Here is a 27,896-nt window from a genome sequence, read left to right as displayed (position 1 = left end):
TTTTTTTTTATAATGCCAGGAGGACACAACTTCATCCCAACAGATTTGAAAGGTTAAACACTTAAGTTGTTCCACTGTACATCTCAAGCTGCTGCTGTGTGAGCAGTTTGCCAAGTCTCCAGCTATAGGTTTTCAGTTAATCCAGGTACCAAACTGTTCTGATGGATTCCTAGGGAGTCAAGAGTCAGTAGGGGCACTTTTCAGGTAAACTTTGAAAATACCTAATAATGAGCAATGTCAGCTATATTTTAAAGAACAGGCTTTCCTTTGGCCCCATCTGTTGTCCTAGTGACTGGGCTGGTTAGGAGGATTTCTTACTACCTTGAGTCCAGCTACTTTATTGGTGACTGTAATCCAATCTAGGAAAACATTGTCATGTCCCTAAAACAAGGTAATATTTGTAGTGAGAAACCTGTTATCAAATTATTAGCATTAGAGAAATCTTGATCCTGAAATGAGACTCAAATTTCAGCTTCTGATTATTTTTATTCCTTTTTTTGAAGACTGCTGAGAAATAATGAGACACAGATCTGCATAACAGAATTTTGGCTGTGTAGGATGCTCTGTGCTTCCTAATTCCCTGATACAAGCTTTGTCTAAATTTCTACCTATAGTACTTAGCCAGTGTCAAATTAAAGGAGAAGAAATGTGCAAGTTCCAATTCCTGATACTTGTATTCAGAATCTGCTTGTAGCCAGCTTCCTAACTATTTGTAGCTAATCCAGAATTGGAAAAACTAGATGTGAAACCTTTTATCCTCTCACACGGGCAAGTCCCTTCTGATGGAGTTCTCACAGAACGCTATGGGGATCCTCTCCTAGTGTTTCACATACTATGTCACAGTCTATTTTTGTCTCTAGGCAAAACCACAAAACCACACCACTGTAGTGTTTTTAATCTCCTTGAATGTCTTAGTTCTTACAGAGCTCAAATAACAGATTTCAACTGTAGTTTATTTACAGTATGATGGTTAAATTTCAAAACCTATGAAGTCACCCACAAGCTTACTTTTATTAAACAGGGCGATTACTGGAATAGCAGTAACTTGCAATGGGTCTTCTGTTTTCACTACATCCCAGGGTAAGTATTGCAGAGGTATTTACCACAACCTGCAGAATAAATGCAGGTTAATGGTTTTTCTTTTTAAAAAAATTGAATGAAACTGAAATATATATCTGATGTAACTGAATAGCTTAAGTATATGATTTTGCTCAGTTTTAGATGATTTTGACTAAAGAATTTCAATATTATCTAGTCTTGGAAGAGAATTTCAGTAGTAATAATAATGTATAACAATGGAAGTTTGTCCATTTTGATACCAGAGTTCTCTTAGAGTCTGATGAGCATGGTGTAGTCCATCTGTAACTGGTACAAAACAGGGAAGTTTCAGGCCCAAGTCACAAGCCTTATAAAGTTTCTTAGAGACTGTGAGAAATCTGTCTGCTTTTCATAGTAAGATATTCAAGCAGGAGCAAAACTATTAGCTTCTAGAATATAAAATAGTCCTTTTTTTTTTTCTGTTTTGTCCCTTATCCCCAGATTCAACTTTGAAGATGTTTTCCAAAGACTCGAAAACCATCCAAAGAAGTGTGTCCTTTTCAAACATGGTAAGCTGCTGTCAAAATAAGATTGAGATGATTGGGATGATTGAGAATCTTCTGAAAGCTCAGAGAGATGGCTCTTAGCATGCATCAATGCCTCTTTTCTTTCCCCTGCCTACTCAATATTGTGTGTGAATAATTTAGCAGAGTGAATTGAGACTCTCAGGCCACAGAGAGACAGAGCACATTTTGCAAACATGGAGAAGGAGCATTAAATGGTCACAGTGGCTCTGCTCTGAGTTGCCCTGCTATCCAGGGAAGAGCTTGTGGTAAACAGATAGTCTGGCCTGAGCAGGGGTGTCTTCCTGAGCAACCTTGAGCTGCCATTGCAGCCAGAATTGCAAAGCTTAAATTCCACCCACGTCCTCGCATCCAGGATTACCTTACTGCACCCCAGTGTTTGAAGCCTGTGAGTCAGCGAGCAAAGGAAAACCAAGCACAGGGAGTGGAATCTGTGCTGGGTGAAAATGAGCCATCCTCCTTCTATGAGCAATGATCTCAGCAACTTGTGAAAAACATTTCTCTCCTGCTCCTAAAAGAGCTGGGAAAGTAATTCTGCATTTGATTTTCTGTGCTTGAGCACTGTGGCCAGACCTGAGTTATAAAGATACACTCCCAGTTAGCATATTGAATCTTCCATTGGTGCAAGACACCAAGATATGTTTTCTCTCTACCATCATCTCTTGGGGGAACAAGAATGGCAAATGTGTTGCCCAGACAGAAGCCATAGCATGCTCTGACTGGTCCCCAGGTAAACAGCAGGATCAAGACCCTATGGTCTGCCATGGGGCACACTAGCAGGTGAATCTAGATACATCAGTGCCTAGTGCTTCAGCAAAGGGAAGCTTGGGAACATCACTTCTTGACACTGTGAAAAGGGAGCTCTTTGACTCCTAAGCCAAAAGTCTGTTTCATGAGGAGGCCTTGTATACTCTTATTCTTCTCACCTGTAGTTTTAGTGTGTGCAATGCTTAGAGCAATGCTAAAAGGAGTGGTGTTTACAGTCCAGCAGCTTACTGTTTTTCAACAGACCTAAAACGTGACCAGTAATGATACCAGGTAGAAGCACTGGGCTAATAGTTGGTCTTTTCCTTGCTGTTTCTGGTGATGGTAATGTAACTGAGCAAGTATCTGTAAATAATGTTTCTTGTTGAGAGCAGTAGGAATTAGACTGTTATATTTTTTCTTTGAAAAACCTAAGCTGATAAGTACCTGTGATGGAGAACAAACATCAAAAGAATCTGCATTTTTAGTTTCTGTTAGCTATTTGTGTCTAGAATTGACAGTAGCTTACTAGATGAAGAGCTGACCCAGTTATTTCTGAGCAAGCAATTACATATCACGTGCTTGAAATGCCAGCTTCTTTGGAAAGATCTATCTTTAAGTTCTGCATGTATTTCTGAATCTTTCTGCTCCCTTTGTTTAGCAGAAATAAAGTATTCATGATGTTCAGTGTCCAGCCTCTAAGGTTTTTCTTGATCAGTGTTCATGTAACATCTGCATGTTATTTTTATAGAAGATTAAAATGCTTCTTGTTCTCCAAAAGCATGTTGATATGCTTGAATTGGATATGTGGTAAGAAATTGAGTATTACTTTTTTTTTTTTTTCTTTTCTTACAGGCTTTGTCATCTTGTGTAATCTTACCAGGAGATACCACTGTCATAAGTTCTTCATGGGACAATCATATGTGTGTATTTATTTCCTATTGACTGTATTGAATTGCATGGAGTGCCTTGGTTTTCATGCTTATGGTTTTAGATAATGATACAGAAAATAATTTTTAAAACACAGTGTATTTCTTATCCCCCCCACCTCCACCAGATTTCTGTTAGAAACTACAGAAACAAAGTTACTTTATTTAGAAAAAAGAACCCTTAAGTTTTACAAAACTTAGTGCTTTTATAACCTTTCTCTGTTAGATATTTTTATTCAATTGCATTTGGGAGACAGCAAGGCGTCCTAATGGGCCATGATGATGCAGTCAGCAAGATCTGTTGGCGTGATGGGCGCTTATTTTCTGCATCTTGGGATTCCACTGTGAAGGTTTGTAGATGGGACTGTTACAGTTGCATAACTATTTATAGTCAGTACTTTGTCATACTCAGCCAACCAAATGCTTTCGGGTGGATGTACCTGTTGTTCTAGAGTAATAACCTGGCTAGTATCACAGTAAATTTATTTCTAGAGTTTATTCTTCATTTAGCTTTAGCTTGGCTGTTTCAAAGCTAAAGTGTTATTTTTCAAGAAATTGCATTCATTCTACCTTACTATAAAAATGAGTATTCTGAAGAGAAACTGTATTTGTTGGAGGAACTGGAATGTTTTGTGACTTCGGTGATTCTGTTTCCTGGGAATAGGCTTCTAAAGTGTTTAATAATTTTGTAGTTTACATTCTTCAGCTAAGAGGACCAGAAACTTGCTATTCTAAAGAGCATGCCTACAGTTAGGTAGGAAGATAATTTGGAAGCTAGAGACAGGACATAATTTCCCAAAGGCTGCTGTGTTTTATTTATCACTGCACATTTAACGCAGCAATATACCCATTCTTACATAGGCTCTGTAGGCTATCTGAAGTCAGCAGAATTGTGTTCACCATGTGGCTCTGCTTAGGGTAAAGGAGTTCAGGTGCCATTTCTTGCTGTATTCTGCCACGTAGGCAAGGTCCACAGTGAACACAAACAGCCCTCCTTGTAATGTGAGAGTTCAGCACTGAAGGAACTCATCTGGGGTTATACTACTGCTTCCTTGAACAAACTTAACTATCTGTGTTGTAGGTGTGGCACTGTGTTCCTGGAGAGACCTTGAGCAATAAAAAACACCACTTTGAACTGCTTGCAGAGTTAGAACATGATGTTAGTGTAAGTATGTTGATGCAGTATCTCGGAATAAGAAAATTAATTGATGATTTAAATAATGATCTAGTGGTAAAACACAAAGATTGGATATGGGGCTGAGGAGTGTATTTTGGGAAATGTGTCTAGGGGTGTTCTTGTTTGGGGTTTTCACTGTCTGATGGTTCTGCACCAGTGTTCCCTGCTTCCTGGGTTGAAAGGTCCATTTCTTGGGACTGAAGCACCAGTATAAACAGACATTTCTTAATTTGTCTTGCTCAGCTTGTGTGCACAGAATTCCTATGGTGGGCAGGAAGGATTGGGTGGCTTTTGTTTGCTTCTTTGGTTTTGAAAACAGATTAATATTTTTTTCAAGTGTTTTGGTTGTTACAGCTTCCTCTTAATGTAAGGCAAGCAAATGAAAAAGAATTCCTGAGTTGTTTACCATGCTTTCATGGTAAATATCTTAGTGAATTTCACTGTAAATATACAAACATATTGTGTGCAATGTGTCATAAATATGTAACTGCATACTTTTTTTTTACAGCTTCTAACGTCACTCTAGAAGGATATTTAGAATGACTCTGTTCTAAACCTTCCTAAGAGCTATTTTTTTAATAGGTCACAATGTTGGCAAATACTGAAACAGTTCTGGTAACATTTAAGAACTGTATCCAAGGGAACTGAAAGTAACCAATGGGTAGGAAGATTTTTTTAAAGTGAAAATTTTACCCTTAAGGGTAGAGTCTGGCAGTTAGATGGAGAGTGTTAGTACTAAAAGCAATCTGAAATGTCAGATAGCATTTCTGATTGTAAAAATCAAAAGCTTTTTTAAATGTCTTCAAGGTGACCTATTTTTTCTTTTTATGGTTTGGATTTTTCATACTTGTACTTAATTAAGGATGTTGAGAATTAAATTCAAAGCTTTTCATAAATAAAATATCATCTTAGGGATAATGGGCTTGTTTTGTTTAAAACCTGTCTCAAGATGGCTCACATGAAAGAATAGGAAAAATCACAGGATTTTTAACTTCCTAGGTAAATACAATCGACCTTAATGCTGCAAATACCATCCTGGCATCTGGAACCAAAGAGGGCACCATTAGTGTTTGGGATGTTACTACAGCAACAGTGTTGCACCAGTTGCCATGTCACTCTGGGACTGTATTTCATGCTGCTTTTAGTCCTGGTACGTTGGATTTTAGTTTTTAATATGCGCTGTTGGGAGGTCAAAAGGAATCTTACTCTTGATACCATGTAATATATCTTTCTTATTGGAATGAGTGCTTTAAGGAGGATAGTGAGATGTTTTGGATTGTCACACATCTCCACTGTAAAGAATTTAATTGTACAAAAAGCTATGCTAGGCTATAGACCAGTGGTCTAGACTCTAAACCAATCTTGTTCATCTTTGCTTGCTTAGAGACTTCATTTCCAGTAAATTATTTATAGATAAGTAGTTCAGGCAATGTCACATCCAACATGCTCATTGCAGAGTGCTTTGGTAACTAGAACTTTATGTCTGAACATGATATTTTTGTTGTTTCTTTTGTTCTCTTCGTTCTTTCGTACAGACAGCAGACATCTACTGAGCACAGGGGAGGACTGTTGTTTTAAAGTAATAGATGTACAAACTGGAATGCTCATATCTTCTGTGACCACTGAAGAGCCACAGAGGTAATGCTGAGAACATGCAGGTTATGGAGCTGGGTGGAGATGGTTGGAGGCACCAAGGTGGGAAGGGCAGTGATACTGGGAACTTTGTTTTATTGAAGCACTTTATAGAGTGCAGAGACTGACATTCTAGCATGTTGCACATTATGATCAAGCTTTCCAAATAGGAAAAATCAAACAGCTCTCTAAGTAAATAACTTTTCAACAACATCTTTCATGTCCCTTAATGATGATGACAGCTGTAGCTAACCAGCTCTTCCAGCAGCTGAACTACCGAAATGTCTAACAAGTTTAGTTTTCTTACTTGAATCATCTCCATCACCAATATTGATTTTTTGGGTTTGTTTTTGAGGGTTTGTTTTAATGCTTTATTTTTATTTTGATAGTCTTAAAAAAGATTGGCTTTTAAAATCAAAGACTGATCACCTTTTTCCACCAACTGAAAATTATACAGTTATTTATGGTTTATCAGATAAACAGAAGAAATGCTTACTTAGTTACTGTAGTAAAAATATAGCAGCTGTACACTTGTTCATTTTTTTTGGCGGGTACACATAAATGCTCACATATATATTTTCGCTAGTTATTTACCTGAAAGTCATCTTTGCTTTTTAAGTGATGGTTTCAGAAATATGAAGTGGCAGAAGTGAAAGTGAAGGCTTATGAGAGCACTGGGATATGACACGTATGTGTAGTTGACTGGGTCCTCTGCTGTTATGGGATTATGTTTCATACTCTGCCAGGGGAAAGCCTGGCTGGGTCTAGGGCAGTTACAGAACCAAGTTTGGGTCATGACTCTTTAAAATATTTTGGGAATAATCTTTCCAGAAAGATGTGTTACAGGGTAGTTTCCTTTGGTTTCATATCTCTATTTCCAGTTCTTTTTTGACCTAGTTTGGAAATGTTTGGCTGTCATCCTACAAAAGCCTGACATGAACTAATTTCAGACTTATTTGCAGGTGCTTCAAATGGGATGGAAATACCATCTTATCAGGATCTCAATCTGGTGAATTACTGATTTGGGACCTTCTTGGAGGAAAAGTTACTGAAAGAATCAAAGGGCATACAGGTATGCCTGAACTATTCCCATTCTCAAACTAAGTGTGAGATTCCTATTTTCCAGCTCTTTTAGTACCGAAAAGTTTGAGAGTCATCTGCTCAGCCAGCTGGCTGTTCCTGATGTCAGCTTAACCTGAAACAGCAGAATTAAAAGTAGGTCCATGTGAGCCTCCTAGGAAATCAAATAAGAATGGAGGAGTATTGCTTTGGACAAGAATGGCCAGAGGGAAATTACTTTCAATTTTTCTAATTCACACAATGCAAAAGTCAACATTTTTCTACCTCTTGGCCCTCAAATATAGTATAGACTACTGTATCCTTTGCCACAGTGTGCCCAGGCTGAGTCTAACAACATTAAGTTCTCTAGTAAACTTGTTTTGGATGGGGATTTATAGGCTGATTTAAATGTATCTATGTAGTCTCAGTACATGAGCAACCAGGATCTGTGGAGAAAAACTACCTAAGTTTTTAAGGCTGTTTAACTAACAGCAGTTGTTTCAAACTTCCCTACTGTAAGTTTTACTCTGGAACTTGACCTATGAAGAGATCATTCTGTAGCTGGAGACTTTTCAGAAGTGGGCTTCTGAGGCATATGCTACAAGATGTGAATACACTTTGCACTCTGCCACTTTTTTCATGTTAAAAAAGCTCATTATCCATGAATACTTTCCTTAGTTGCCATCTGCATTCTGCACTGCAATGATGTTGTCCCTCTTGTACAAAAAGTCAGCTGAAGCAATAGAGTATGAGATCATTACTGTGAATAATTACAACTACCTGGAACCCTACTAAAATTTCTCTTAGCATACACCGTGTCAATACAATCCAATGATCAGACTATGCAAAACTCTCTCAAAAAGATCTGTTCTGTCATCTGGAGTACCACACTTACTTGCATTTAGATTTACTTGTTTGTTATTTTGTTTCCCAGGTGCTGTAATGTCCATGTGGATGAATGAACAATGCAACAGTGTTATTACAGGAGGGGAAGACAAACAAATCATGTTCTGGAAACTGCAATACTAAGTGCCTTTCCCTCCAGTCATTTAAATGAACTCTAATTTTAAACCAAACCTTTTAAAGGAACTTAACTGTGTACAATGATGGCTGCTGAAGTTCAACCAGATAGGAAGCTTTGTTCAACCACAACTTTCTATATTACGGTGACTTCACTGAGAGCTCTTAACTTCCATAGAGTATGCATTTGTTTTTCATGGACTATCATACTGAAATTGCTTGTGTAAAATGATATCTGATATGAAATTAAAGACTTATTTTTCTGTAATTAAAGAGCTCTTAACTTGCAGTCATTGTTTGATTTACATGGAATGTATCAGAGCTTGCTGTTTGACCTGCTTTGAAAGAAGAAGCATTTGCATATCTAATTTAAGCCTTTTAGGGTGTGTGGAGCTTAATGCTGTCATGTCGTGTGCAGTCAACCTTTCTTCTGAGTGGAGATGTATGTGATTGTAAATACTGCTTTGAACACCACAGCAGCTGCTGTTCCGAGCAGTCCTCAGTCTGGGCTCCCAGATAGTCCTTACCTGTGACTATTTGCAAAGGCATAGAGCACAAAAAGAAAATTTCTCTGTTGCTTTTCCTACTGAAAAACAGCACTAATGTATTGGTCTGAAAAGAAGACAAGCATAAAATTGATATCCTAACAGACCAGCTACATGTATTGGGATAAATATTTCCTTAAACCTGTGCCTGAAATTGGAGCATAAAAAGACTATCACTCTTCCTTTTCCTCATTTATGTTACTATCCTTCTCAGTAATCGTCAGCATTTTCATGTTTTGTTTAGTGTTCTCAACCTCCTTTAACTCAAATCATCTCTGGGATGAAATTTCAATACAGCATTTAAACAGAGCTACAGTTCCTGGGTTTATCCAATCCCCCAGCTGTCTTAACCCAGGAAGAAAGCAGTGTTGCACAAGGATTACTTTCTCTGTAGGACTTCAGGGTATCTTTTCCTGCTAGGAGCTGTTCTGAAGTGAAAGACTTGAAATAGTATTTAAGTGGTTTATTTACAGCAATAAGCATTTGCATTTGTAATGCTGCTTCAGTATGACTGAAGATCTGTTTATTTCTCTGCTGGTCTTCTCTACTGCTGGTGTTGAGGTGCCCTGGCACTGTGTCCAGGGCAAGTGTTCTACTAAACTGTGTTCAGTCATATATCCTGCCTTGAGTTTGACATCCAATGCCTCTTCCAAGGCACAGCTGTTTCTTGGTTTTATAAAACAATCAGCTTATGTTTAGGCACTGTTCTCTCCTTCCCATAATCTTCTATAACTGCAGTGAGCTTATTTTTCAGTAAGGTAAGAGTGGTATTTATTTCAGCCACACTACTCACTTGACTCAGGAGGTAACTGGATTTTTATGTAACCAGCGAGTGTGTGTGGTGAAGCCACACATGGCAAAAGACTAAGCTGTACCATGCATAGCTGCTGTACCAGACTTAATCTTGCAGGAGAATGTTACTTCACCTTTAAATTTATTTATTTCCCAAACATATCTGTGTGCAGGGACAGATAGTAGAATGTGATTTTTCTACACTTGCCTGGAAATGGCTTGGGTGAATTCTGGGTTGTCCTTGTCACTAGGGGGCCTCTGGCTGAGCTAAACCAGAGGAAAATAACTCAGAACTGAGAAGGCACAAGCTTCAGGGTCAAACTACCTCCGAGAATATACCCTTTTGGTTAAATATGGATGCATGGTACACATAACTCTTGAGGTTTACCTTCTACTGTAAAGCATGCTCACAAAACAGAGCCCTGATCCACTGCTTCATTGCCTAAAGCAACCATAGCTTTTTAAAGGAGAAAAAGCAGTCAGATCTATCCACTAACCCTATTCCTCGCAGTTTCTGTGAATTTATATGCATTTAACCATAAGTCACTCTTCAATGCTAGTTAATTTCTGCCTTAAAACAAGAGCTTTTTTATTATTCTTTTACTTCTGGTTGCTATCTGCTATAGCTGAAAGTTCTTGTACTGAAATTCTACCCCTGTTTTTTCCAATGGATTTTCCCAGTAGTTCCAGCGATCTGGCTGATAACAAAAAAAACAAGTATCATCAACTTACATTCCCCCAACATACTGTTGTCTTCATTTACTTCTTTTTTCCAGTTTTAATTTTAGCCAGACTTGTTCTTAGTAGGGAGTCACAAGATTTAAGTAACCAAATGCCACCTGTTAAGCTGTAAGTAAAGAGTTTTAAAGCCCAATTAGATCTATAATCAGCCCTTGCTGACTCATCTGCTCCTGTGTAAAAACTGGTTAGAAGCTGAGATGAGTGTCTGGGCTCCAGGGATGTCACAGCTAAGCAAAGGAGCTTGGCAAAGCCCTTAGAGATGGCTGCAGGCACAAGGGCAGGGCCCATGAGGCTGAATTACACCAGTGCTACATGAAGCCACCAATTACTGCCAGTGTAGGCTTGCCACAGTGGTTCCAGAGACACATCATTTAGTAACCAAACAGTCCCACTAAATTGGCTTGCAGGATGAATTTGATCACCTCTCCAGCCTGAAGTGCTGTAATGGTTTTCTCTGGGTTACTGTAACTGAGAAATTAATTTGAGAAACAACAAGCTACATAGCAAGACCTTTCCTGACTGCTGAACTTCAGTCCTCCCTGGAAGAGCAGGTCTCCCAACCCTGCTTTTCCTTCAAACAGGAAAAGCTACACTTAGCTACACATGCTAATGAGAGGAAGTGGATGAGAGAGACTGTTTATTGCAGATTGCCAAGCTCTGAACTGTTTGCTTTTCTTTTTGGTGTGATCTCTTATAATCTTTTGCAGTATATGTCCCTTAAATGGACAAGCAAAAAAGTAAGATGCCACCACCCCCAGACCACTTCTGGATCCAAGTAAATTCTGAAGGAATAGCTAAACTGATCCCCCAAATACATCACAACAAAATAATACCTCTACTGAACTGAAGTTCTTTGCTTTGACTTCATGCTGCTGGCAACTATGAGGAAAACTGCAGTTCAGTAATCCTAGATTTCATAGCTGAAATCTGGAACAGAGCAGAGGCAGAAAAAAAAAGTAAAAAGGCAGTCACTAAACTTCAAGTCTCAGTTGAACATGCCTCTGACCTGTTGTGGTGGGCTGATCCCAATGATAGCTGAGCCCCTGCTGAGCCTCTTACCCTGCCCCACAGCAAGTGGGGCAAGAGACTCAAAAGGGCAAAAGCTACAAAAATTTGTAGATTACAATAGATGGGAGAAAATAGAAAGTGTGGAAGAAAAAAAAAAAGTGACGAAAAGGTAATCATTCCCTTATTCCTCCAGCAGACTGATGCCCAGACCAACAACTGCCTTGGAAATATTCCCCCCCTCATTATTGCTGAGCATGATGCCAAATGGTGTTAATTTTCCCTTGGCCAGTTTGGATCAGTGGTCACACTGTGCTCCCTCTCAGCCTTTGCTCCCTGGGGGCAGGGGACCAAATGAGAAGCTGGAGAGGCCTTGTCAATGTGCACATACAACTCAGCAAACACACTGCTGTTATCAGCCCTGCTTTGGTCACAGGCCTCCAACACGGCCCCATACCCACTCCTACAAGAAAATTAACTTCATCCCAGCCAAACCCAGCATACCCAGTAAGCTGCAGGCAGTTTTACAGTGAAATTGCAGCTCTACAATTAGTAAATCTTGTAGAACAGCTCAGTGCTATGCCTTATTTTACACTTAAGGTGTAAAGAAAGTTAGAATCGTAAGAAGGCTTGGGTTGGAAGGGATTTAAAGATCACCTAGTTCAAATTCCCAGACAGGGGCAGGGAAACCTTCCACTTGACCAGGTTGCTTGGGTCACATCCATCCTGGCCTTAAGCACTTTGAGGGATGAAGCATCCACAGCTTCTCTGGGCAACCTGTTCCAGTGCCTCACCACCCTCACCGTGAAGAATTTTTTCCATTAAACACATCTTATTTAAAGTAGCCCAGAACTATCCTTCTAAAACATTTCAATGTTAAAACAAGTAAGCTTTTTAAAATATGCATCTCCTCTCTTCATTGTTGGCTGAAACTGACCTCAATAAAACAAGTCTGTTTTATCTCATCTTAAGTACGTACACACAAAGGATGTAAAGTTTTGGTCATTTATTTGGTTACGTCTGAATCCTTAAAAGAACATGGTTAAGGCGAGAGATAAGCATATTAGTTACAATTCATATAACAAGTAAAAAGATTTGAGTATCTGTACACTACTTTAATTAATGCTTACTGACTGATGCCTTGAGCTATTTTCAGCTAGGTGGCATTTTTGTGTAAACAGTATTTACTAGAACAAAAAATTAACTAGTACTAACCTTACTTCTAATATGCTATTTCAAATCTACTCTTGCAAACAAAAAGCAGTAAAAATACTCATTTGTCTTAGACATACAAAGCACAGCATTGTCCTGGGTAACAACATGTAGCTTTGCAAGTGATACCTGGTTCCTTTAGTTGCAATGGCTTAGAGTAGTAAGCTAAATAAAAGACCTATGAAAAGAAGTCATAACAATTGGAATTTCACATTTGTCAAGCATGTAAGGCTGCAAGTTTTACAGTGTGTGAATACACGAGATATGTTGAACAGTGACATTCCCAGCCATTATAGATGCAAATGCTTGATGCAGCATATCTTCTCTCAGCCTCCAGAAAGGCTCATGTGCAGAAGAAAGAGATCACTGAGTATAATAGCCCAAGTTTAGTGGAATTATCATCATATATATGTACACACACATCCATGGTGCAAGTTTAGACTTCAGGAACAGAGTGATCCATCAGGCTCTTCATGATGCTAGTTGCCATCCTAAGGAAAAGGAAAAGGCATTCAAGTTTGTAAGACAACTACAGAAGACCACTCAAGCATGTGGTCGCAGTAGCTTTGTCATTGCCTGTAATACAAACCAGAAGCTGGACTTTCACTCCACTATTTTTGACAAGTTGCTACAGACAGCTGCACCAAATTGCACCCCCAGATGAAAGAGAAGCCTACAATATTCAACATTTCTATTAGTACTTGAGCTGTGTTATTGGTACCTTTCAGGGTATGGACAGGTGTGCAAGCAGAGTACAAGCACAAGGGAAGGAGAGCAGAGTGAAAGGTGGCTGTTAGACTGAAAACTGCTTTGTAGAAAGAGGATTCCAAGCCAAGAGGGTTAAATTAAAAAAAACAAAAACAAAAACAAAAACAAAAAAACACCTCAATTACACCTGAAGCATTATTAATGTCTAGCAACTTCAAAAATATTTTTGCAGGACAGGTCTAGTTTTCGAAAGCCATTATTGCTAAAGGATTAGGAAGAAACCCAAAACTATCCTGCCAACAATCACTTTTACACCACAGGAATTAGCTGCACTAGAAGCAACATTTTAGTTACAAGACAACAAATACATGTAGTATCCAGTTCTCAGAAATTCAGACTTAGTCAAAAGAAGTTTAGAAAAGTTTTTTTCCAGAGAGGAAAAGGCAAAGGATCATCATAAACATAGAATAAGTTAAAAACAGTACCAACACACACCAATTTGACCAAAACATCAGATTAAACAAGTTTTCAGGCACCCCCATCCCTCCTCCAAGCTTCAAGTAAAGTTTTTAATTAGGTCTTATTGTGAGTACACAGTCCACTTGATTATAATTAACACTACATCTGCTTTGTGTTACCTACCTCTTTATTATATAGTCATAGATACTGGAAGGCATGACAGTGATGGTCACTACATTTCCAGCTGTTGCCAAGATGTCCGCAACCTGTGAGTCCTATTAGTAAACAAGAAGTCATATGAGCAATGCAACTCAAGCTAAGAAAGCAGCTCAAGAGCTTTTTCTAGATACATTTCAAGTGGCTTTGAGACCCCCCCCAACTCCTTGTTTGGAGCACTCAACCTTCAGGACAAATCCCTGAAAGTGCAACGCCACTTTACAGATGTTCAGTTTTGAGCATCTTGCATGAGCTGACTAGAGGAGGGACACAGATGTCATACACAATTCGTACTAAAATTTGATGCAGGTTGGAAGGAGGAAGCTTACCCTCTGTTTTGGCAGAGGGTTGGACTACAGATAAAAACAAAGGGCTAGCCTTGCCAGGTAGAAGCAAAGAAGATGAGAATGAGCTGCCCTAACAACCAAAACAAAACTGCATAGAAGCTCAAAACATCTGTGTCTCTCCAGTCAAGTTACATAATGACTGAAGTTATTTGACAAACACTAAACAGTATATTACAACCTTTTCCCTCTCTCCAAAACACACTACACAAACAAAAAAAGCTCACAGCTATCCACACCTCCCACACAGTAGTTATTTTACCTTCAACCCAATTACATTCTGGCCATTAATTTCACAGATGTTGTGCTCTGTCAGAAGTCCATTTCTTGCAGCAGAACTGTCTTTCACTATTGAGGTAATTTTTCCATTCTTGAATATGAAACCAACATGTCCTGTGCTGTCCTTATGCATGGTAATAATTCGTTCAAAAGGTCTAAAAAGAATTTAAAATACAAAGCAATGTCTTCAGTCTACTAAACCACAGAAAAAAAACACATGCTATTTTAGCATATTTTGCTTATAAAAAGTAATTGTACTCTAAGGGACCCATATATTTTCTATAATGAAAAGTTGTTGCATTTAACTTCATTATCATTGTATTAAAATGTACTTATTTATAAACCTTACACGTTTTTCCCTGTTCTACAGATATTTCAATATTTGGATTAATAATAATACCAAAATCCCATACAACATCCACCCACCACCCCAACCAATCAAAGTTCCATTAAAAATTAAGTTCTCTACAAACATTATAAGGTTGATAAAATGGCACAGGCAGTTTAAGCAACTGTAGGTAGACCACAGAATTCTGAGAGTACAAAGCTTCCCCAACATTTCTACTGCTTTGGGGACAATAAACCTTTAAATTGTCTTAAAAAGGCAGTAGATATAGGAAGGGGGTGGCATGTTGGGCACAGAAGCGGTAGACAGAACAGGGAATCTACTGCCACAGTATTTTAATTCAGTGTTTGAAATAACTGCCCTGATTAAAGCAGCTGCCTTCCACTGAGTCAGGCTTGGTTCTTAAGCAAAAAGGAACATGGAAAAAGCTTTGAGGCAAATACTTAGTCACATGAAGTATTATCTGTCTTCTTGCAGCCTACAGGCCTTAAGTTGAATCTGACCTGTTGTTACTACATACAACTAGCTACAAGATCATTATTTTAAGAACATATTGGGTCATCAAGCGTGCTTTTAGTAAAACTGGCATTAATTCCTATGTAGGCAACAGAGTTCACAAGAAAAGCTATCATGCTACATAAAATGCAAATGTATTAATTAATACAATAGACATTTTGTTACTGTCCTTTATTGTTGACTTTTACTTATACTAAATGAAAAAAAATTGTATCAGAAAAAAAAGGACAGAACTCTTCAATTCAGAGTTTAAATTTAACTTGTGCCATCTCTCACTCACTAGTTTATCTTGGAAAAATGTTACACCTTATCATGCCCATGAAGTTTACAAACTAGGAACCATTTTGATTGCTCCCCACCAAAGGGAACATTTATGGAGATCTTTATTACTGAAGTACATGGACAAACAGATTTTGTTAAACCTGCTCAAGCAAGCGGAGACTCAAACCCCTCAGAATTACTCAGAGATGGATAATGGCAAATCCTTATCTGCAGTTGGCTTTACCTGTCCCGAATGATCATTGAAATCCTTTCTGCAGGAGCCTGTTTCAGGACTTTATGTGCTTTATCAGAACTCCATCCTGCACAGTTTTCACCATTGATCTGCAGAACTTGGTCCCCAAACCGCAGACCAGCAAGGGATGCTGGAGAGTTTGCTTGAACTAACTGGACAAATATACCCTGCAAAAGGGAAAAAAATAAAAAAAGGGAAGGAAGGAGAAGGGGAAGTTCTTGCTTAAAGATGAAGACCAGTCACAGAACACATAGCCCCTGAAGTTTTCCATTCTACACAATATCAGCCAAACAGACAAGACAGAAGGACTTGCTAATTATCTCTTCTTAAGGGGCACTTTTGAAATTTCAGTCTGTTTCTAGATGTATTTAAAAGTCTGACAGATAATTAATGCTAGAACAAAGTTCAAAAACAAGCATATCTGTATAGATCGCTAAGCATTAAAAATAAAAACCCCTAAGCATAACATTAAAGTCTTAAGCAAAGGGGTAAATACTTGTCTGTTTTAACTGGTGTTACAAAACTATTTCTAGTCAAAGTACCCCTAAAAACAAAGTAAAGCATATTAAAGCAAATTATAAATAATACCTTTGGGAATGAGGGATGTTAAACCAACACCACCCCATGCTACTCTAAGAAAACCCCATTTTCTGCATTAGAAGAGCTAAAGGAAAGCATTTTCACTCTATATGCTACCTTCAGTACAGTTTTTTTAAAAAAATATTTTTAAAAAACAGATTAAATGGCTTAAATAGTTTAAGCACCTTTAATAAAAAAGGAGATACTTCTAAGCTGTGGGCAGTACTCTGCATACTCCTGAACATTAAGTACTGCCCAGTGTTTCCACAAAGGTAAAGACAAGACGTCATGAACTGATAAAAAGTATCACAGCAACCATGCAAGGACAAGTTCACACTCTAAACTGAAACAAAAAATATTGTTGGTATTTTTCAAGTCTTATAAAACACATGGCATTAAACTGTGTCTGTAAATTTAGATCCTAGTGCAGAGAGCAAGAAATCTAGTTACAAGTCTAATGAGGATTTTAAACTCCTGGTAACAGATAAGAAACCATTATACAGAAGACTATTTTGTGACCACATACTAGCTTCACTATACTTTAATATATAGTCCAGCAGTAAAATCTCTAGCGGAAAAAGCAACTTCTACACTTACATTATCAACAGACTTCAGGCGAAGCCCAATTCTGCCATCTTGATCTTTACACAGAATTGCTTCACGGATGCCTTGCTTAATTTCTGCTCTGCGAATTCCAATATCATTTCCAGTCACTGGAGCTACCATGTAATTAGCAGAAGGTCGTGTTACCAGTTGCTGATTAAAACAAAACAGCCAGACAACTTAGGTTCAACTTTTAAGAATAGCTATATGTCAGTTTGCATGAAGTTATATTTTAAAAAAAACAACACACAAAATAAGCCACAACACCAGGTCTCCCCCACCAAATCCCAACATTGAAAATGGACTGCTGAGTTTCAGAACAGACTAAAATAGACACTGCTACTTAAATAATTCACCTCTCAGTCAAGTATGGTACTTAAGGCAAATAATAGTCTGTTCTCTAGAATGCTAGATACACATGTAGTCATCACACTTTTGTTTTCTAGAATATGCTTGGCTGGTACCTACACCCTGTGGCTGAGCAGCTGCTGCCACTGCTAAGTTTCTCTGCACCTCTTCCTCATTGAGACTCAGGCCCATATACTGAGAAAGTTCTGGATACAATCTGGGGTATAAGCCTACAGGAGAAAAACAAAACAAAAATCAATACAACTGTTGGTTTAAAAAAAAGAGCCATTAACTGCTTTTACATGCACAATTACTTCAACAAATCTTGTGCTGTTGTAATTATTTAACTGGAAAATTATGACAGACAGAAGACCCACTTGAATCAGAATTATTATTCTGGCCTGGTTTAGAAGAGGAACCAGACAAGCAGCACTTCTGAGATAAAGAACTTAGAAAGAACTTTCAGTTTCAGTTACTCTATTCACAATTTACAACACAAGACACATGGTGACAGTAACAAAACCAACCATGTGCTGCCTTCCAGGAGGACATTCCCTTAAGCTCTAGAACTTTTGGGCAGTTAGTGAAGAACTCCTCCCCACCCCCAAACCAGGTGTGCTGAAGAACACATACAGAGACCTTCTACCAAGTTCAAAACAGCACTCGCAAGAGGCATTCAAACCAAGGATATTCCAGATACAAGACATAGGAAGGTTTCTGCAGAAGCCTGCTGGTTCTAAGGTTCACACTACAGTCTGCTTTGAGTCTTCATAAGAAAGTGGCTGTCATTTTCTCACAACTTCAAACTGAAGGAGCTTTATAAATGCCTCTTACCAAGACAAAACACACACAGCCTTTAAAATATCCCTCCACACCCAAGCAGAGGGAGGCACAAGGAATGGGAGGAAAGAAAGTTGAACTGACAGACTTGTCAGACCTTGAGCTGAACAACTCTGGAAATAAACTTGATATTGCTCTTGACATTACACAGATCATTAATTGGTGCCATTCAACAAGTGCCAGTTATGAGCTCTTAAGAGTCCCTCTGACATTCTGAGTAAATGAGTGGGGACAGAAAAGGCTGCTTGGAGAGAGAGGCAGTGAAAAGAAGGGCTTAGGAAGCAACCAGACTCCCCAGTACACAAGGCTTAGGTTTCTAGTGTTCATTTATGGGTATAAATTAATAAAATCAGCTTATGTAAGAATCCATGTCTGACCAGCAACGGAAAGTAACTTTTCTGGGAAGGAACAAAGGTCATTGCAAGGCAAATGCCAGTATAAACAAGTGATTTTTCTGCTCTTTAATACACTGCTTTGTATGAGAGCTGTCTGACCATATTTCTGGACTAATCTACTAGCTTACACCATCAATATTGATTAGAAAAATTTTTGATTAATAGATTTTCTATTTTTGCTTGCTTTTTCAAGCCCCTAGGATTATACACAACACAGCACAAGATTTCTGCAGGTACCCAATTTTTCTGTTTTGTTCTTTACTAAAGATCACAACACAGGATGCATCTTTACTGGCTGAATTACATTCTCATTTAAAATAGAGAATGCTCAAAATAATGGAACACATAGCAGAACACAGAAACTCTCAGTGTTGTATAGTCTTGTGTTTCTGTCAGGACAGAAGTATTTCCAGGGGATCTGGCACATCCTATAGATGATGTAAGGCTTTCTTTAATTTGGGATATACTGAATGATTAATCACTCTTCAACCACAGAATTCCGGAGCAATTCATACACAAACTGATGTCAAAATAAAGTTTTGGTTCCTGCTGGCCAAATACATGCAGGAAAATTCAAACAATGGACAGTAGTAAAAATGCTGCCAAGACTGCTGAAGCAAACTAAACTCTGATCTGGTGGGGTTAGGCCAGATAAGTACCTAATCCAGATCTACCAGAGGCAACTATGGTGAACTATGCAAACATCTGCCTTAAAGTCATCCTAGACACAGAAGCACCCAGAGGAGAACTGGAGACAAAAGTTCCATCCACCAGCCTTTAATATCTGATTGACCAGCATTCCTGACCACCATTCCAGCACTGCTGCTGGTCCTGCTAGTTAGAGGCTTTAGGCCTTTTAGACCAAGAGTAATTGACTAGAGCTGAGCTCTAACCTCAAACATACCTGTGCACCTCTGTGGATGTACATGTGCTTGGGAGAAAAGGAGAAAGTACGAGTACAAATCATTCAGCTTTAGATCTGACGGATTTTCTGCCACACATTTGATTCCAAAATCTGCTGGAAGCTTTATGTTGATTGCACAACAAGATTAATTGCCAGCTTCCTGGGCACTTCTCTTGTTGACAGAGATTTGTCTTTGTCTCAAAGCAAACTCACAGGTAAAGACTGACTCACACTGTCCTCTAAAGCTTACAAATACATATGTGACAAATAACGACAACTAAGCATCTGAGGTAAGAGCTAATAGAGTCCAAAGGCACCAACATCAAATCTTCTTATGCTAGGCTCACTTGGAAAAGGTTGCAGAAAGAGAAGGGTGACTGCTTGCCACAACTTCCTTTTATAAACAAACACTGTTTTTTGACTCCTATAGCACCTCACCAAGGTGGGTGTTGGCATTTCCAAAAAGGAAATGTAAACAAGGTAACATTTATTACCCTTTGTAAATAGGGTAACATATTTATAGCTATTTTTGACTGTACTGTTAACTTCAGGATTTCATAACTGCTTTCCACAACATTAGGATACTATGCAGTACATGAGCTTACCTCCATCACAAGGAATTGGAGCAGAAGCTTCAGACAAGATTGCTGGATTAGCTGGATTTGAAGAAAAGGCAGTCTGAGCCTAAAAGCAAAGAAACTCACATATGTTATCTTGTATAAGAAAAAAAATATCTTAATTATGCAGGCAAAAGACTCAGTATTTTCTTTCTTCTTGTACATGCTAATTACTATTCATCTTGAAGTAATGAAGTCAAGCTTTTTATGTGAAATAAATAGCTTCAATACAACACACTGTAATAGTATCAAAACTACTTTGGCACATCAACTCACATCTTCCTCAAAGACAAAGCTACAGTGATAATGCAGAAAGGCTTTCCTGTCAACCTGCTCTGTTTACATCATCAAGCAAGTTTAAAAGCCTTAAAGGAAACATTACCTTTGTCCAACAAAGCTTATAACTAAGTTTTAAGGTACGACCTTTAGCAGAGTGCTTTGCAATTACTGATTTCAGCTGGATAGCAGCAGTTTTACTCCTTCACACTGTTTACAGACATAATTAGATCCACAGTTCTTTTAAGGTGTCAAGTTCCACACAATCCAGTGCTACTAGCATATCTTCTGAAAGAAACAGACCTTCCAAGATGATTCTTCTACAGCACTTGCCACTACAGTGAACACATTAAGCTTTATTTCTGTATTGCTGACTGGCTTACTTTATTATGTTCTCTTATATTTGTGAGTCAGTTTCCTTCCTTCTCAATACCTCAGCTCTATTTTTTGGCCTTGTGTGTTCATGACCAGTGAAAAATATAGCCTTAGAGAGGCCTCTTAAGCATGATGGAAATAGCTATCCCAGTAACTTTCCTGAGGTTGAATGTCAAAGGTAGTGGGCAGGGGGAGGAAGTACTCAATGCATAGTGAAACATTATGCTGAACAGGACACATAAATTTTCTAACACAACATGACAGTCAAATTACTTCATGATGTTAAGGAAACACCTAAAAATAGAAGATTTCTCAGTCCTGTACACTCCAGGAAGTTGTCTTTAAAAAATGGCTTCACAGCAAGAATGACTCATTATTTAGCAATATCACGTGTATTTAGAAGCACAGGCTCCAACTCAAATGATGGACAAAAGGAGCAGGTTAGAATAATATTTAATGTAACAAGTTACATTTGTTACTGTTTGTTTCAGCCAGCAGTCATTTGAATCTTACTCATTGCAGATGTCTTTTAGCACTCTGCCCCCTTTTCTTCTAAGAATGTTCTCACACTTATTTAAAGAGACAGCATTTTTTTAATGCATTTTTTGAGAGAAGGAAATAATTTAGCCTTTGATGCCAGCAGGTCAAGGGAGATGATTCTGCCTCTCTACTCAGCCCTTGTGAGACCCCACCTGGAGTGCTGTGTTCAGCACTAGGATCTCCAGCATAGGAAAGACATGAACCTGCTGGAGCAGGTCCCTATGATCACAGAAGCAATCAGAAGATGGAACACTTCTATGAGAAAAGACAGAGAGCTGGAGGTGTTTAGCCTTGAGAAGAGAAGGCTCTGGGGAGACCTTAGAGCAGCCTTCCAACCCTAAAGGGGGCTTATAAGAAAGATGGTGACAGACTTTCTAGCAGGGCCTGTTGCGATAAGACAAAGGGTAAATGCTTCAAACTAAGAGAAGGTTAGATTTAGACCAGATATGAGAAAGAAGTTTTTTGAAATGAGGGTGGTGAAGCACTGGAAAAGGTTGTCCAGAGAGCTGCTAGATGTCCCATCCTCGAAGACATTTGAGGTCAGGTTAGACAAGGCTCCAAGCAAAGTGATGGAGTTGAATATGCTGTGCTTGTTGCAGAGGACTTTTACCCAAACTATTCAGTAATTCTGTGACAATGATCAGTGAAAATGGAATGGCTTACAGATTACATTTATGACAATTTTCAACTGTAATATATAAACTCTAGCACTTGTCAATACAAGGCCAAAGGAGCATGTTCTTAGCTCCAGGCTACTCAATTTTTAGTTCAGCATTACCAGACTGTAGATAAAGGACTGTGGTTACATAAGAAGAATGGAGTGGGTGGACACGACAAGGAGAAATCCCAACACAGCACCCACAACTTCAAAAGCTCCCCCCACACATACAAAAACAAATGAGACAAGGCACTGCACTTTGGCTTTTTAACTCTCCTGTGCTATCCCATTCTTGCAGTCTGCTTGATTGCTTCCCAGTGAAAACAGCAAGGACAGAAGTAGCAGCCACCTTAAAATACACTGTAACTCCCTGCTGTTGTTTAAGCCAGGAAGGAATGCAGGTCAAGTTCAGGAAAAGGTAAAATGCTGAAGAAAGTAAGGAAACTCCTTGTGAAATTAATCTACATCAAACCTCTCATAGTTTTTAATCTATTTAAAGTGTTTTTCATTATTTTGTTTCAAAGATATTTTTCAGTCCTCATCATGCCTAATAATAAAACTACCAGTATTCTTACACATAAAGGGTTTTGCACAAAGGTAATAATCTTGGATGTACTGTGAGAACTGGTCACTACCATGAAATAGCCAGAGGACAAGTCTGATTCCAGATGGCATTAACTCAGCCAGTGCCTTTTTTTTTTTTCCTCTCTCAAATGACCACAAAAAAATTTCTGCCACAGATTTGGATGCTGGGAATGAGATGCAGCACATTTATTAGTTTACTCATCAAGTCATAGTTGAAGTATGTGAACAGACTGACTATATTTGTCTACTTAAGGCAATATATCTATACTTCAAAAAAACCCAAACATATTAAAGACAAATGAACACAAATGAATATATAAAGCAAAACAAATATATGCAGGTGGTAAAATACGCATTAATCATACTAGATCAAGCTACAAAGTAAACAGGCTGTCTTTTCCCTTTCAGAGTGAGATGGTAAAGCAATTCTCAACTACAATAAGTCTCCGCTTTTCTGGATTAAATATCACATATATTATGGTCATCAAAACTCATCTTTTTTAAAAGTCCACCATACCTGAATAACTTTGTCCACCTTCAGATCCTCTAGGGAAGGATAGAGAGACATTTTGATGAAGACTTACTGGGTAGAGGGCAGACTGGGGAAAAAAAATAGGAGAACAAACAAACAACAGGATTAGCTTTCAGATATTTACTGAGTTTAACTCCTTAATTTCTTAAAAAAAAATAAATTAACCAGACTAAGTGCTAAAAAAGTGCTCTGTGACCTGCCAGTCAGCAGTAAAGATATCTAGCACAACAAATGAATTCCATTAAGACTACCCATTTAATCTGCTATCAGTAGCAACCTTTGGCTAATAGGCTTTATTTAATATACTTAGCACTATCAAAGTTTAGGTCTCAATGATGAGAAAACCTACAGAGATAAACATTTCACAGGAAGCAAAGAGAGACTTTAGGAGGCCAATACACAATTTAAGAGAAAAAACCTAATCACCCTCCTCCCAACAGGGACAGTATTTTATACACTGCTGAGGAACCTTCCACTCTGTTGTCCAAAACATTTAAATGCTTTCAACACTTCTAATATTCCACTGACCTGCTGTCGGCTGGGATAGAGTTAATGTTCCTCCTAGTGCTGTGTTTTGGATTTAGGATAAGAATACTAGTAACATACTAATTATTTTAGTTCCTGCTAAAAAGTGTTCATACTAAGTCAAGGGCTTTTCAGTTTCTCATGCCCTGCCCAGTGAGAAGGCTGGAGAGGCACAAAGAGCTGGGAGGGGACAAAGCCAGGACAGTTGACCCAAACTGGCCAAAGGGATGCCATGTGACATCACACTCAGTATATAAACTGGGGGGAAACCTGGCCAAAGGCATGGGCATTGGTAAGCAAGTGGTGAGCAGTGGCAATGTGCATCACTCATTTTATATATTCCACCTCTTTTAATATTTTTCTTTTCTTCCTTTTCTGTCAGATTAACCTATCTAATTACATCAACCCATGACTTCTCACTTTACACTTCTGTTTCTCTCCCCCTATGTTGCCGGGGCAGGGGAAACCAGCAAGCAATTTTGTTGCACTCAGTTGTCAGCTGGGGTTAAATCATGAGATCTAGCAAGAAGCCACTAGAGAGAACTGGCTTCCCATGCCCATTTGCAACACATCAATTGCAGCAAGAGACCTGTATAAACTAGGAAGATTCAGTCAGTGGTGAGTTTCAAAACACAAAGATTCCAGGCTGGCTCTCATGTGATGTTCAGAGAGCCCTGTAAAAACTTATCAGGAAGTAATATGAAAAAAAAGGGGAAAAAAATCCTAAACAAAACAGAATAAACCACAACCTACTTCACATGATATTCTAAGGCATCATGCTGACATACAGCTCTGCTAGAACCAGTCACCTGAGGTTTCACGAAATCCCATTTTTCCAGAGCTCCTTCACTCATGCTCTCACTGAGATCAGCTGAACTTTCAAAACCCACAATAAAACATTTCACATCAGTATATAGGAACATTGTAGTGAGAGGGATGGAGAGGGACATAACCAGAAGACAACAAAACGGGATGCAGTTTTGATATGGAGAACACAGTTAATACAGAAGTTTTATCAAAGGTTTTTGGTTTGGGGATTCATTTTCGTATCCAAAGAAAAGACATTCCAATTAATACAGCAATTTAGTAAACATTTCAGACTATAAGTGACCACTGCATAAATCCTTGAGTTATTGCTTCTTTATGTGCAGAAATTAAGTCCACTTCTAAATGAACACCACACACACAGATGCTTAATGTGATACTGCAGTAACACAATGGACATCTCTTCATATTACGCTGAATTCATCAACAGCTATTATGCTTGTTCAGCAGTGCCCAACAGCTTTAGTATCATGTCAAACTGCAATTAAAAATTTAAAAAAGCATGTCCTAAATGTGACAGAGATCTAAACTGTAAACACGTGGTCTGTTTTATTGCAATAATTAATTGCCACTGACTTTTTTGATTAGTTATTGCAATTCCAACAAACAGTTAAAGCCTGGAAACTATAAATTAAAACACACATTTAAGGCCATTTTGAAGTTCTGTTTTAATTCAGAATTCACCTGAAACATTGAAATGCTTATGCTCATCAAAATGGGTAATAGCAAATGTAAGCCAAAGCCCCTGGTCAGATAAGTGGTTCCTGAATGCTCCATTCTGCTGCTCACACCACTCAAGGCACACACAGCATCGGACTCGGCATCTCCTTCTGTGCTAAAGCTGCCTTGGGAGATCCAGGTGCTGGTCCCAGCACTGGCACATGTTCAAAGTCAGCACACCCCTGGCAGCAGGCAGGAAAAGAGGGCAGGCCAAGGACAGTGTGTTCCCAAAGGAGTCACCCCATGGCAGGACAACGACGGGCACAACAGCAGCACTTTGCAGGCGGTGATCTCTGGCATCCATAGAGCTGCAGAGCACAGGACAGGGAGTGCCAGATCCCCTGCCCCAGTGACCAACTTCCATGCAACACCCTGGCCAGCTTTGTTTCTCCTCCACAGACCAGTCTCTGGAGGAAGTCAACCTTCTGCTAGTTTATAAAGAGGAGCACAGTGCTTTCTGTAGACAAGCACTAGCAAAGCTAAACATATTCTAGTGTTCAGATTACATAAGACAACATTCCAGAAGTTTGTCCTGCCCCTTGACAACCCCCTCAGCCTCCCCTCCCCAGTCAAGGGTTAACAAACCAAAGTGTTTGTCACCAAGGATCTGCTGAGCTGGCTCCCTTGTCATAAACTCACCAGTTCCTGATCTTGGTTTTCCAGCTAAATAGCCAGAGTAGCAGTCACCACTGAAACTGCATTGAGTGAGCTCATAACTTTGAATATGGCAACACAAATACCCCATGTTAGATAATGTGAGAGTCACAAGAATATTATAATTAGTTTAAAAAGGGATTTTTAAGTAACAATTGACACTGTCAGGGAGCATCAGTAGCTGCAGGAAGAACTTGCCCACGACTTCTATGCAATGCTATTCACAGTATAAACATGAATTTCAGTTGGTGCTGTAACACCTTTAGGAACTAGGGAGTAGATGCCACAAAACGTGAGTCACTACAATCTCCTCTTTTCTCTTAAAAATTTACACCAAATCAGAATCACTTTCCCAATCATTTCCATACTTCCACGTACTGTGAGACCACCAAGTGCTTAGGGACTTAGAAATGAAAACAAAAGGAAGGGCAGGGGGCAGGAGCTGTAACTCAGCTGGCAAACCGCAAAACCTGGCAGTGAAGACCTCGCCCTCCTCTTCAGTACACTCGGCTGGAAAGTCTGACCACCCCTGCCTGCACGTCCCACTAAGGAGATCCTGTTTGCCAAAGGGAAGTACCGGGCCACCGACGGGAGAAGTATGAAAGGCGTCACTCGTGACACCCTGAGCCTGCCAGCAGGAAGTCCTGAAGGTGGGAGCGATCCCGAACTGCTCTCGGTGGCGTGCCTGGGAGGAGATGGGCGTCCCGAAGCGCTCTTCAGCTCGGAAAGCATGAACGCAGCACAGGATGGTCCTGCTAAACCCCAATCTGGCCAGTCCGTAGTGACTGCTGTCTTTGAAAGCACCAGCAGCCAAAACTGTGGGAGGGGGAAAACAAAACAAAACACGCTACCCTACGTGTCTTCTTCCTGTAGCCCAGTAGCTGTACTGAAAAAGTACAGCAGGCCACAATGCTGGCACCTGTACTGAAACATTGGCTCCCACTTCCAGAAATTAGAAGCTTATGAGCCCCAAAATTCATCTTTAAAGCAGATCGAGGACAACACTTCCCGAAGGTCAGGCTGAGACGTCACGAACCGAGGAACGGTTTCGTAAGACCCGTTCTCCACTAACAACTCAGTATTTCCCTTCTGATACATATCTAATTAGCCTGGGAGCAATTGCCCTCATTATGCGTTCAGCTCCGAAACCTGCTGCCTCCATTTCAGACCTGAAGCAGGGCTCGCCTGCCTGACAAGGCCCGTGGCACCGCCGCTGCAGCACCTTTCAGCCCGTCTCAAGCCAAGTTCATACAAATGCTCGGCCGGGCAGTGGAGCCCCGGCGCGGAGCCAGAAGACACTCCCAAACCCGAGGGCCGGGCACAGACCCTCACACAGGGCACACAGGGCCTTATCCAGGCGCTGCTTTCCCTGTCCGCGGGCGGAGGAGCCCCTCGGGCCGGCAGCGCCCCGAGCCCGGCTGAAGCCTTTCCCCCGGCCGGCTGCGGGGAGCGGCGGCCCCACAGGAGCACGGCACGGCTCCGCGGCTGGAGCAGGCACCAACACCGCCCTCCCAAGCGCCACAGAGGGGCCGCCTCGGCGCCGGCCGCCCCCTCCCCGCTCCGCCATGGCCGGCCCGCAGCCCCCCGCCCGCTCCCGAGGAGCGCACAAAGGGTCGCGGGGAGGGGACCCCGCCCGCCGGCCCTTCGCTTACCTCCGGCCCAGGGAGTTGTTGGCTGCCGTCCGTCGGGGCCCGCAGTACGGAGAGAAGAGGGGCGGCGGCAGCTGCTCCCCTGGATCCCGGCAGCGCCGCTATGAACGGAGCGGAGGCGGTGGCGGAACTGGCCCGGCCCCGCGCATGCTCCGGCGGCGGCGGGGAAGGGGCCGGGGCCGGGGCCGCGGCCGCGGCCGGGGTTGCTGCTGCTTTGGCCGCCGGCGGCTGTGGGGTGGAGGGGGACGAACGGCGTGACGGTGGCCGCGCTCCCCTCCGGTCGCTTATTTCACGTGGACTCTTGGAGTCATCAAGGTTGGAAGAGATCTTCATTATCCAGTCCATCCGTCTACCTGGCACTACCGCTGTAACCGCTGAAGCACATCACCCAGAACCAGGCGCCTCTTAACA

The 27,896-nt window shown here is 40.3% G+C and overlaps 2 protein-coding genes across 6 annotated transcripts in view; one reads left to right on the top strand and one right to left on the bottom strand.

Moving 5' to 3' along the window:
* The window catches only part of NSMAF (neutral sphingomyelinase activation associated factor), a 39,229-nt gene extending 30,757 nt beyond the window's left edge, over positions 1 to 8,472 (top strand). For all 5 annotated transcript variants that reach the window (XM_058831302.1, XM_058831303.1, XM_058831304.1 and 2 more), the window contains 9 exons: positions 1,022 to 1,080; positions 1,540 to 1,607; positions 3,222 to 3,289; positions 3,522 to 3,645; positions 4,377 to 4,460; positions 5,472 to 5,622; positions 6,008 to 6,110; positions 7,067 to 7,176; positions 8,098 to 8,472. In XM_058831302.1, the coding sequence (XP_058687285.1) occupies positions 1,022 to 1,080; positions 1,540 to 1,607; positions 3,222 to 3,289; positions 3,522 to 3,645; positions 4,377 to 4,460; positions 5,472 to 5,622; positions 6,008 to 6,110; positions 7,067 to 7,176; positions 8,098 to 8,192 (862 nt within the window). In that variant the 3' untranslated portion in view covers positions 8,193 to 8,472. The remainder of the gene's footprint in view (positions 1 to 1,021; positions 1,081 to 1,539; positions 1,608 to 3,221; positions 3,290 to 3,521; positions 3,646 to 4,376; positions 4,461 to 5,471; positions 5,623 to 6,007; positions 6,111 to 7,066; positions 7,177 to 8,097) is intronic.
* A 3,785-nt stretch (positions 8,473 to 12,257) lies between these two features.
* Positions 12,258 to 27,645, bottom strand: SDCBP (syndecan binding protein). Its single transcript, XM_058832234.1, has 9 exons — positions 27,489 to 27,645; positions 23,098 to 23,179; positions 20,135 to 20,213; positions 17,511 to 17,620; positions 17,037 to 17,195; positions 15,852 to 16,027; positions 14,468 to 14,639; positions 13,829 to 13,920; positions 12,258 to 12,969 (listed from the first exon to the last, which is right to left on the bottom strand). The coding sequence occupies exons 2-9, from the start codon at positions 23,146 to 23,148 to the stop codon at positions 12,915 to 12,917; spliced, it is 894 nt and encodes a 297-aa protein (XP_058688217.1). The 5' UTR covers positions 23,149 to 23,179; positions 27,489 to 27,645; the 3' UTR covers positions 12,258 to 12,914.
* Positions 27,646 to 27,896: the final 251 nt, after the last annotated feature.

This window comes from Poecile atricapillus, chromosome 2 (assembly GCF_030490865.1).
Source record: "Poecile atricapillus isolate bPoeAtr1 chromosome 2, bPoeAtr1.hap1, whole genome shotgun sequence".
NCBI classification, from domain to species: Eukaryota; Metazoa; Chordata; class Aves; order Passeriformes; family Paridae; genus Poecile; species Poecile atricapillus.
This window is presented reverse-complemented; position numbering and strand designations above follow the sequence as displayed.